General features: G+C 41.2%; 1 protein-coding gene across 1 annotated transcript in view; it reads left to right on the top strand.

Moving 5' to 3' along the window:
* The window catches only part of DYNC2H1 (dynein cytoplasmic 2 heavy chain 1), a 427,915-nt gene that overhangs the window by 110,679 nt on the left and 304,743 nt on the right, over positions 1-12,493 (top strand). Inside the window, exons 56-61 of the mRNA XM_019530264.1 lie at positions 3,875-3,988; positions 7,821-7,981; positions 8,608-8,731; positions 9,526-9,647; positions 10,462-10,548; positions 10,894-11,020. Coding sequence (XP_019385809.1) covers positions 3,875-3,988; positions 7,821-7,981; positions 8,608-8,731; positions 9,526-9,647; positions 10,462-10,548; positions 10,894-11,020 — 735 coding nt within the window. The remainder of the gene's footprint in view (positions 1-3,874; positions 3,989-7,820; positions 7,982-8,607; positions 8,732-9,525; positions 9,648-10,461; positions 10,549-10,893; positions 11,021-12,493) is intronic.

Genomic DNA, 12,493 nt, shown 5'->3' with positions numbered 1-12,493 from the left:
CACCCAGGGGGCAAGGGCTGGGTGAGCCTTGGAAATTTCCACTCACAGCTTCAAACCGCGCATGTCAGTTTAACCTCTTCTGTACTGGCAGCACATACTCAAAAATTTCCATGACAGCTAGGATAACACATGTGGGCTAGGATTTGTACTGTGAGATAGGGGAGGGGAGAAAGGGTGGATCTCCGCTTGAGCAGCGAATAGCAAAGGGGAGGGGAGTAGGGAAGGGGGAAGCTAGGTGGACACTGTTGTGCCTGCAGTCTCCCAACTCCTTGCAGCTGTGGAGGAGAGGGGCAGGGCCAGGCCTGCTCTCTGGAGCAGAAAGCCCAGCCCAGGGCTGCAAAGCATCTGGGATGCTGGAGGATTCTGATTTAACTTAAACCAGGAAGAGGTCTGGGACAGAAGTTCTATCAACTGGTTAGACCCAAATCAGTTGTCTGATACTACATTCAACCAGGTTTATCTTAAACTACTTTCAGTCATTTTGAAACTGATTTATATGCACTGAGCTTATGTCCTGTTACAGGTTTAAATCAGTTTCTGATCACTTAAACCGGTTTTGTGTAATGTCTGTCCCTAGCCTTAGTGGGCCTTTGTCAGTTTGAACTGGTTTAGGACAAAATGTAGCTTAAATAGAAGATAAAATGAGGCTCATGAATATTAGAGTAGATCGTATTAGGAACCTTTAAAAAATGGCCTTATCTAGTAAGATTTGTGGTATTTAGCTGAAAATAGAGAAGGGGTTGGCAAAATGGTGGATCTGGCCAGTGGCCAGATTCCATTTCCCAGCAGCCCCTACCCGCACACTTGGGCTAGTTTCTATGGAGACCCGGGGAGCACTGCAGGCCATCACAGCCCTGCACTGTCACAGCCCCACCTCTCATGGGGTCTTTATGGAGACTGGCTGGAGTGACGTGGGCAGGGGCTGCTGGGAAATGGAGTCTGCAATGGGCCCAGTCTGGCCTTTGGGCTGGACTTTGCCCATACCTGCAATAGAGTATAGAAATTTGTGTTCACCTCAGAATCTTTGCTCTTCAGCCTTGAGCCACAATTCGTTCTGAATACTTCATTTGAAGATGAGCTAAGATAAGCATTCTTTTAAACCTTAATTTGAAAGTTAAGTGGGAAATCCTTTTCGCTAACAGGCTGGACACATGTTAGAAGCTTTAGGACTTAGAGCAGGGGTGGGCAAAATGCAGCCTGGGGGCTGGTTGCCCTCTGCCCAAAATAATTGCCTGCCCCTGACTTAGAGGAATCGATTTTAAATTCTCTCAAATGTCAATAAGATTGTTATTTCTTTAGATGAATACACATTTTATAATTTTTAATAATTTTGTCACTTGTGGCATTTGGTCATTTTTAGCTTGCCTGTGTTTCATTATATTTAAATATTAAATTACAGATTATACTGATTGAAAAATACTTGCTGCATTTCAAACTGTTTTGTTGTAACTTCTTCAGCTGTTTATTTTATTCTGAAGTTAGTAGATATTAAACCATGGTAATTTCACAGGTGTTTCATTCTTGTTCTCCATCCTAAAACTTATCATCCTTATTAAGTTATGCTACCATATTTATTTATATCATTTGTAGGGTATATATATTTTAGGCCTGATATTAAAGGTGCAGTGTACTTCAAAGGGAGTTGTTTACTTAGCACCTGTGACATAGACTACAGTTTCATTATTTATTGTTTGCATTACCTGGAGGATCTACTCATAGCCTATAGTGTTAGGTAGTATACATACTGATAACAAAATGATGGTTCCTGTCCCCAAAAGCTTATGGTCTAGGTATAAGACCAGAGATACCACATGAATACGTACAGGTTGTGAAATATGAAAATCAGTAAGATGGTATTGGTTATCATTAGCCAGTGGTCTTAGCACACAAGCATTATAACTATTGTCATTTTTTGTGGGAATAATAAAAAAGGTGGATTTTAGGAGGATTTTAAAAGAGGATTATTAGGTAGCTTGCTGATGTTTATGTAGAATTCTTTCCAAATATGTGTGGTGCTGTGGGTGAAAGCTTGAAGGTTCTTATTTGAAAATGTAACAAATAGACCATGGATGTTGACATCAAGGGTTGAACAGGGAGGAGTTATCTTGATAATGAATGATGTAGGATAGAAAAGATGGTCAGAAATGACTGTGAAAGACAGGTAAATTATGTTTAATGCAAGAGACGAGAGAGACATACACACACACATACACACACGAACACTTCAGAATAAAGACTTAGAATCAGAGAAAGTTAGGGTTGGAAGTGACCTCAAGAGGTCATCTAGTCCAATCCCCTGCTCAAAGCAGGCTTGAACTGTCTCGAGGCTGGTCCAGTCATTGGCCTACTCACGTATAAAGGGCATTCTGCCCACCTGACTCGCCTGCCATACCTTTGATGTAACTTAGAAGTAGTTTTTTCTAGGCAGGAGGCTGCTCATTTAATACCCCGATGCCGAGGGTGTAATACATGGCTCTGTCCCATCCCTACACTGTGTCCCAATCCTCGCAGATGGCATTACTATATGGCTCTGGCCCCACACTGGGCCTCACTATATTCCAAACTAACATTCAGACCCCACTCTGGATCCCTCCTACTCAGGCAGCCTAACCTCTGCCATCATCCGGAGCTGCAAACCCCACTAAGCCCCTTTTCCTCTCAGCAGTGGCTTCACAGGCCCTGGCCTTGCTTCAGCTCGGTTGGGACTCCAGCTGGTTGGCTCTGGCCATCCCTCACAGTGAGCACTCTGGCCCTTTGACCCTCATGGACTTGGCCCCTGCATTGGCCAGTCAAGGTTCCCTGGGTAGGTTCTTGGCAGCTAGCCCTCGCTCTCATATAGGTCCTACTTCTGGGCTCATGGACCACATAGTTACTCTGGATGCCTCCTGGACCCACTGTTCTGCCCTCACTGGGCTCACTCTCTCTCTCTACGCCTTACTGGGCCTCTACTCTGGCCAACCTATGCTCAATCCTTCAGGCCCCCCATGGACCTTAGCCTTCACAGCTTCCAGCTCACACAACACCCCCTCACTGGAACTTCTGCACTTACGTTTCTTGGGCCTCACGCCCCACTCCATGAGCTTTGGACTTGTGCTTTTCTGTCAGGGTGTGCTTCCCTAGCCTTGCCACTCTACTGGATCACCCACAAGACAGCAGGGGCAGTGGCTTTCTGGCGCCTCATACTCGCCTTTCACTAGGGAGGCATATATATGTCTGGAGATTGCCCTGCCATAGGCAGCCTCACCACACCATGCAAATCCAGCAGGGTGTAGTTTTAGGTCATTATCCAGGTTCAGGAACCTCCTCTATCCCCATAGTTCTTACTTTTGACCCCCAGGTGTCCTTGGAGCAGCAGATCTCTGGCCAGGAGATGTTCACCCCTCAGCTTCCGAGTTGCAACTGCCAGGTTCTGCTTTCAGGGCCTGTCTTATCTCTGACTGCTTGGCCCTACACCAGTCAGGCAGCCTCCTGGGTGCTATGTGATGCTCCTGACTGGGTCTGTTCCCACCTGCAGGCTGATCTGCAACCTGCTCACACCCTTAAAATGGTAGGCACAACCTGTGCCCTGCCACACACAACCATTCCCAACTAGATCATCCCAGCCAAATCTTTGACTAGCCAGGTCTTGGAAAACTCCAAGGATGGAGCTTCTACCACCTCTCTGGGTAGTACCTGAACTGACAGCTTTTCTTTTACTAGGTCATGACCCAGGCCCATCAGCCACAGGAGAAGCCTCTATGTATATAGTCTCTCTATACAGAATTTTATGTATATCAGAGATATAAGGAAGATTTAAAAACAGTTAAAAACTCAAACTACAATAGTACCATATGATCAAGTTTAGAAAATGAAATTTGCCTTTCTCCCCTTACAGAATGCAAGTGAGCAAAAAACAGAAATGGAAAAAATAAAGCACAAAATAGCAGAAGAAGCTGCAGAAATTGAAGAAAGGAAAAGACAAATTGATGACGAACTAAAACAGGTTCAGGTGAGAACTGATAAAAAATATAAAGAGATAAGCCTTGTTTAACTTGGACTGCAATGCTACTCTGCAAGATGACTCTAGAAAACTCACTAGAGCATTTCATATTTATTTTCTCTCAAATTTATATGCAAAAATGTGCTCAGGTTATTCTAAGGGCCAGCCTTGCCCTCTCAGTTTGCAATTTGGGATTCAAGCTGATTCATTTTCTTTTTGCTTTCTGTAAAATAATGATTTCTCAGGCAAACCACACACTTTCAGTTGCTACCCTCATGCTGACTCCTTGAAATGGGTCTGGAATAGGTGTTATTAATTGGAGCTTAGTACAAGAATTCTGTGGAAGTGCAAAAGTGTTTGTTTTTTTCCAAAATACATATCAAATGTATTTGACATGTAGGGCATTTTTACATGTGTTGTAGGATGTGGTGCCAAGTGCTTGAATTAGCAAGCTGCACTAATTAAAAAGCATCTGCACATCATATGTATCAGCATCTCTGTGCTGAAAAATGATGTTCAAGTGATTTGAACTAAAGCTTATCAAATGTTTTATATCGAAGTTCTTCGCTACCATTTTATCAGCATGGAGACACACAGGGTTGCTGAGACATGTAATGTGAAAGGCTGCCATAGTGCATCAATTTCTGTGCTATGACGTGATGGATTTCCAGCACATTGGAACAGGCTCTGTGTACGTGGATAGGAGCCCATAGTTTCCCACCTTGTTCCTCCTCTCCTCCTGACGGTAACAATCTATATACAGCAAAAGCTCTGTTACCCAGCACTCCTGGGGATTGTGGGGTGCCAGACAACAAAATATGCCTGGTTACACGAGAGGCCCAAACAGGTGTCTTTGCCTGTTTGGGCTGCTGCCTCTCCCGCCACATCCGGTGAGCCACTGCCCCTCCCTGGTGTTAGTGTGCCAGGGGACAGGGAGGAGGGCCCCATGCAGGCTGCTTTTCCCTGCCCCATGGGGGCTCGGTGGAACTGGAAGTGCCATGGTGGGCACTTCTGGTTTTGCTTTTGCCGTGTTGACTGGTGTGCTGCTTAATGGAGTATGGGAGATATTTTCTTTGGGTAAATCTCTTCAGTTTGAATCGACACTCTTATGTAGCCATTTTAGAACTAATACAAAGGAGAATACTTCTAGGAGTAAAATTCTAAGAATTAAATTATTTTATTATATGAAATAATATCTGAGATTTAATTGTGCTGGTAAAGTACAACCCTGCATTAGCTGCGGAACAGAACTGCAGGTTCAGTCCCTTTCCATGCACCTGCTTCATAGGAAGGATTTGCAAGCATTATAATCCTTTGATATGATAATTTACTTTGGCATCCTCACTCTATTTGTGGGGCTACAGTTTTGACTAGCGTTTATCATCTGGCTCACTTAGACATGAAGAGATGCCTTTTTGTGGCACATGAGCCTGAAGCAGTGGTACCTTTCTGTAGTGGTGGCCAACATTTTGCCAGAACTTAAGCCCTGCATTCAGTGCATCTGTGGTCCCCATCCCCAGAGGTGTACCTTGTGGAGTTTGCACCCTGAGGGTCTAGAATGGAGGTAGGGAACCATGAACTGCTGCTTGTGTGGAGCCTAGTAGGGGCAAGACACTGCTGTGAGAGGAGGTGTCACTGCCAAGAGCAGGTTAACTTTTCCAGGTCCCACAAGTGCTACAGTTTTATATAGTGAATGAAGATCCAAAGCCCTTAATTTGGCAGCAGCTGCAAGGCCAGAGAAGGGTTAACCTGACTCTTGGCAGTGACACCTGCCACTTCCTCTTGCAGCAGCTTCCTGCCTCTGCTTTACTGCACTGGGTAGTAGGCTCAAGCCCCTTGGCTTCTCTTTCAGTGCCTCTCTTTACTGAGCTCCCAAGTCTCACGTATCACACAGCTGCCTGTACCATTTGTGGCTTACATGGTGTATGAATTTATATAGTACCATAATTTCTTGTATACCATGCACACCTTTTCCAACTATTAGCTGCTGCTAATTGGGATGCACATGTTAAGCAAGGACATATGGTAATGACAGCTTCTTCAGCAGTGCTTCTACTGGAGCAAAGAAAGGTCTACTCCACCAGAAGCTTGAGGGGGTCCCTTAGCATGTTCCTTTCCTCCCCTGTTCTCACATTTCACTTTATTAAATGCATACTCTTAAGTTGCTGCTGGGTCAGACTCTGCTGCTGAAAACATTGCTGCTTATGGAAAAATTGTCCAATGCTAGCTAGCAACTGAGGGGTTAATGGAGTAGCCACAAGCATTTACCTCCTACTGCAGCTGCCTGTGTTTATTCTGCTGGCAGGAAAAATGTTGTTTTCTTTACTCTGCCTTCTGAAAATAGGACCTGTGTTTTATCCAGGGGGACATGGTGTATGAGTAAATATGGCACTTATTTGTTATGCATTCTTTATCTAATTATCTATATTATTTATAAAACTGAGGAGCATAAAAAGAAAAGAATAGCAACATTATAACATAGAATCATTGAATCATAGAAAATTAGGGCTGGAAGGGACCTCACTCTCTAGTCCAACCCCCTGCTCAAATCAGGACCATCCCCAACTAGATCATCCCACCCAAGGCTTTGTCTAGCCAGGTCTTAAAAACCTCCAAGGATGGAGATTCCACAACTTCTCTGGGTAAGCTGTTCCAGTGCTTATCTACCCTCCTAGTGAGAGAGTTTTTCCTAATATCTAACCTAAACTTCCCTTACTGCAACTTGAGCCCAGTGCTCCTTGTTCTGTTTTGTGCCACCACTGAGAAAAGTCTAGCTCCATCCTCTTTGGAACCCTGCTTCAGGTAGTTGAAGGCTGCTATTAAATCCCCCCCCAGTCTTCTTTTCTCCAGGCTAAATGAGCCCCGTTTCCTCAGTCTCTCCTCAAAAATCATGTGTCCCAGTCCCCCCAACTATTTTTGTTGTGCTCAGCTGATCTCTCTCCAATTTGTCTACAGCAGGGGTAGGGAACCCCTGGCATGCGTGCCGGCGGAGCATGGCACATGAAAGCATTTTGCTTGACTCGCATCTTGGGGAAGGGGACAGTGCTGTGCTACCACAACAAGGATCGGGTCCCTATAGCTCCCCTGCCATCTGCCCCTGGCATGCCAATATCTTACAAGTTGAAGTTGTGGGTGTTTTTTGAGCTCTGCCCAGAAATGTTGCTGACCCCTGGTCTACACCTTTTCTGTAGTGGAGGGCCCAAAACTGAACACAGTACTCCAGATGTAGCCTCACCAGTGCTGAATAGACGGGAATAATCACTTCCCTTGACCTGCTTGCAGTCCTTCTGCTAATCCAGGCCAGTATGCCTTTAGCCTTCTCAACAAGGGCACACTGTTGGCTCTTACTCCATATGTCCATTGTAATCCCTAGGTCATTTTCTGTAGAGTTGCTGCTTAACAAGTCAGCCCCCAGCCTGTACTGGGACACAGGATTTTTTTTTCCTAAGTGCAGGACTTTGCACATGTCTTTATTGAACTTTGTGAGTTTTCTTTTGGTCTAATCCTTCAATTTGTCTAGGTCTTTTTGAATTCTAGCCCTATCCTCCAGTGTATCTACTATTCCCCCCAGCTTGCTGATTGTGTACTCCATCCCATCTTCCAGGTCATTATACATGTTGTATAACTTCCATATCAATTCTTTTGGTTGGTAAATGCTTTCTGGTTAGCTTTTATAAAATTCCTTTTGCACAAGTGAATACAAGTTAAAGATCATTAGCTATAATGAAGTAGATAAAAAGGTGAAACACAAGGGAAAATTCTTTAAAAACAGAGGACAAAAATGTTCCATTTTCTGCAGCGGATATAACAATTATGTTTTTGGGTGGGTTTTTTTTGATAGCCGCTGGTAAACGAAGCTAAATTAGCAGTTGGAAATATAAAGCCTGAGTCTTTGTCAGAAATCCGGTCACTACGAGTACCCCCAGATATAATCAGAGACATACTAGAGGGTGTTTTACGACTAATGGGAATTTTTGACACATCATGGGTAAGCATGAAGAGGTAAGTTAAAATTTTTATTTAGTATGTTAATACAGTAATCTATAATGACAGATATTTCCTATTGCATTTTTGCAAAAGGTTCACATCATGGGAATGGGCAAACCAGAACAGACCCTCGTGTAACTTGCACCAGTTTTGTAAACCAATGAGAATTACACACTGCTCAAGAAAGGACAAGTGTGTCATTATCCAGAGGTAGCCATTTGCTTTTAGCAAATGATTACCCTGGGATAAATGGAAATACTTTACACCTACACTGATACAACTTACACTGGTGGAGTTTTACCTCTGAAACTTTATGGAATAATTCTATGGCAGATTGAGTTAAACCAGATTGGGCAAAGCTACTCTAGTTTAGAAGCTTGTCATGTATTTGCTACATTTTTACATTGGTGTAATACTGTAACACTAGTGTACATGCATCTTCTGTCCATTTCCACAATTTCTAATGCTGTTGAATGAAAACGGTTCCATTCTTAATAAAAAAAGGTAAGATATTTCTAGTTATGGATAGAACTGGTAAGTATCCAGCAAAGTACTCTTTAAATTATCCTAGTATCATAGGGGGTCTTTTAACTTTGTTACCAATGCTTCTTTATTCAGTTTAATACTATTACTATTTATAGTTTCCTTGCCAAAAGAGGAGTGAGAGAAGATATTGCAACCTTTGATGCCCGTTACATTCCAAAGGAAATAAGAGAGAGTGTAGAAGAGCTCCTATCCAAAAACAAAGCATCTTTTGATCCAAAGGTAACACGCGTATTGTATTATATTAAAAAAAAAAGACTAGATTCTTCAGTGTACCAGATTTGTAAGTAGCATACTTTGTGCTTTATAAATAGCTCCAAGTTGTTGTATTGGTGATGGGAAATAGTAGAAGATTTTCCTTTTACAGGGGAACTCCTTGCCAACAGAAAGAGAGAGAAAATTTGCCAGTGGTGGCTTTGTTGTTTTTTTTCCTTGGGTCATTAGTATAAGGGATTTTGTTTCAAAGTGGGGCAGGGATGGGTGAGAAATGATGTTATGGGGTAGTGAAGAATTCAGAGACCTTATGTTAGGGCAGTCTCAAGGTTGCAAAGCCACACAGCTCTGGCCTATGGAACTATAACAAACTGCTTCTGCTGGTCCCGCTGAAGTCAAACTCTTCCCTCTAGTTTTAATTAACAAAAGGGACTGATGTTAAATCATTGAACAATGATCAAGCCAGCATTAATTTTATAAAGGAATTCTGTAACCCTAGTTCCTTCTTTTCTAAAAGGAAGAAGTCCCTGCTTTTGTAAAGAAAAGAAGTGTAGTGCTGTTTACTCTGCACTCACATAGAACTCCTTGACTTCAGTGGGGCTCCACACCCACTCTGTTCTTAGCGCAGAATAAGAGCCTAAGATATAATCTCTTCTTATAACAATTTTAGATCTTTTATTTGAAAGACAAGTTTCTGAGTCAGATGGCCAATATTGGTAGTCTCCAATATAGTATAGCGTACCTGCGTTTGTGTGTAACATTTAATAAGGACCTTTTAAAAATACTGTCTATTATATTTTCAGAATGCTAAACGAGCCAGTGCTGCAGCTGCTCCATTAGCAGCCTGGGTTAAGGCCAATGTCCAGTATTCCTATGTCTTGGAACGAATTCAACCTCTGGAAAAAGAACAGGCAGGATTGCAGGCGTGAGTAAGATGCGCTTTACCTTGCAGTTTTTCAGAATTCCAAAAATATCCATAGTGTTACTGTTTTTGTAAAGTGGCACTATACAGTGATAGTACATGATTGACAAACTTGGTTAAAGGCCTGTTCTCATTTAGTGGCAAAGCGAACACTATTGTTGTATAAACTAGAAGTGCAGAAACAAAATGCAGAAAATTAATTTTAAAAAGCTGAATACAGGCTGAATTCATGGCTGACAGTCTAAGGACAAAAAGAAGAATATTTTCAATATATTAAGAACATAAGATATCTTAGAAATCATATGGATGAAATAAAAGAGATATTAAAATGGTTTAAAAGGAGGCAAAAAAATACATACATGATGAATAAATATTTCTGCCTGTGTAAAGAATTGGGATCAGGTACTTTGCAGTACTTCTGAGTTAGGCAAAATAATTGAAAGACAATACAGAATTCAGTTGATGCGGACTAAAGGTTAGATATTTAATTAATTTAAGTTAGCATGGTTTTATGGAAAGTAGACCTTGTTCCAGCTGGTCCTTTGACAGCTTCCAGACTGTCCCTCTGCTGCCTCCTATTTGATTCCAAGATGAGAGGCTTTCCCCGCATGTTAAATGGCAGAAAAAAATTCAACTTGAATCAACTTGACATTGTTAACTTATATGTCCTGAGAATTGAGGAAACCTTGTATCTTTGGGCATTGAGGTCCCAAATACTGCCTCCTAGTACCAAGCTGTTGTTCTTTTCTATTTTCTTCTTTTTATTAGGCATGGATCTGCATATACTGTTCTAATCAAACAATTGATTATCTTTTAGGAACCTAAAGAAAACTGAAGACAGAAAACAAAAACTGGAAGATCTGCTTAGCTCTGTTGGTCAGAAAGTATCAGAACTGAAAGATAAGTATGTTGGTTTGCCTCCATGTATCTTTAGAATATTTTTATAATAATTTTATTTATTGATTTTTTTATTTGGATACTTTCCTAGAAGGGGCTTAAAATATATAGTTGGGCTGCTTAAGCTAGTATTCTTGAAATGCATGGAGATATTTCCCTAAGACTCAGGAAAAGTTCATATAGAAGCTGTTTGTCATCCTTTGTATAAAAAACAGATAGTTATCTTTATTTCAGTTTTAATGTTTGATCCACTTTTCTGAGAGCTAATTAATATACCTCTTTCTATTTTGTAGCATCACATCAAGTACTTATATATCATAGTGGCATAAAAATGTTAGTAATTGTTTTACAGATTCCAAAGTAGAACAACAGAAGCAGCCACACTTGAAGCAGAACTAGCTAAAGCACAAAAAACACTAAAAGCTGCAGAAGTACTAATTAATCAGCTTGACAGGGAGCACAAGAGATGGAACATACAGGTTTGTTGAAACTTTAAAAAAATACATATGCCATTAATTCGTACTTTATGCAATGAAACCTATCTAAGATAGAGCCTATAAAAGCTGGAAACCTGCTCAAACTGGAAAATGTTTATAGTCCCAACCTGCCTCATGGGGAATCATGTATAGTTAGTTGGTATAAGCTGGAAAAAAAAGAGGTGTAACTGAATACTTAAGCATCAGCACCTGTGCTCTGGCTGTAGCACGTTGGCTGGCAGCATAGCTGCTGCTATTTTTGTATATCCCTGAGGATTGCCACCTGGGTCTGGTGTCCTGGTCACCCCCGTGTTACACCACTGGGGGAAATTTTCTAATGCAGAAATGGAAATAGCAGACCCCTATAAAATGGAAACCTGTCTCAGACCTAACTTGTTTCTAATCCTCTACAATCCTGTCATAGACAGGTTTTATGGTATCCTTTTCCTAAATGCAACTGTTTAGTTTGCTGTATTTTGCCTTGTGTATGGAGTACAGGTTAAAGGGCACTCCACTGCAGCTCCTAAATGCCACTTAATTTTCCATTTCACAATTTTAACTTTCTTTAAAAATTATTTTGCAGCTTTCTTCTGTTTTTTATTAGGATGTTTTATTTTAAGTGATAGATGTGGTATGTGCATAATGTTAATTGCTTCATGGGATAAATTATAATTTCCTTGATGTGGAACTGGTAATACTGTTAAATCACAGCAGTAATGTGACAGTTGCTATGGCCAAGCTTTAACAAGTTTGGGTGCTTGACCTGAAACTTCGAAGGTAACAGACCATTGTGAACACTGAGGACCCATCTTCTCAGAAGGGGTGCCCATGAAGTTTTTTTACATTGGGAAATCAAAAAGTCACCACAAATTGCATTGCTCTATGAAGTTTAAACTTATAAGTGTTTAATTCAGCCTGTAGTGATGACTGGGTACACTTTAGAAAACAGTATTTTCTTTCTGTGTTTCTGCAAATTCTCATTGAAAGGATTTCATCCCTATAGAATCTATCTGTAATCGTTTGTGGGACATGAAACTATAAAATCTATCACTGGTTCGACTCTTGGTGTTGTTTATTCTGTAGCTGGGGCCAATTTCATTCTTGGGCAAAAAAAAATTCTATTCAGCTCCCTTAGAAATCAGTAGAAAGACACTGATGACTTTAATGAAAATTGGATGTGTCTGAAACCCAAGATTCAACCTGCCTGGGTTGAAAGAATGAAACTTCTCTTTGTCAGCTTGTTTTTTTTTTTTTAACGTAGCAGCTCTTTGAAACTCTTGATATCTTAAGACTATTACAATATTTTAAAGCAGAGATTGTGTAGTGATTAGAATAGATTCTGTATTCAGAGGTACCAGATAAGTGTGTTTCATCAGATGGCTCAAATATTTATGACTATAATATGCATGCAACATTTGCTGGACTCTGTATTGTAGGTAGAAAAGGTAGCACTGTTCATTGATATGGTTGTCTGAC

This window comes from Crocodylus porosus, unplaced genomic scaffold, assembly GCF_001723895.1.
Source record: "Crocodylus porosus isolate Cpor-Errol unplaced genomic scaffold, CroPor_comp1, whole genome shotgun sequence".
Taxonomy (NCBI): Eukaryota; Metazoa; Chordata; order Crocodylia; family Crocodylidae; genus Crocodylus; species Crocodylus porosus.
Note: the sequence above shows the minus strand (reverse complement) of the source record. Positions and strands in the feature narration are given on the sequence as shown.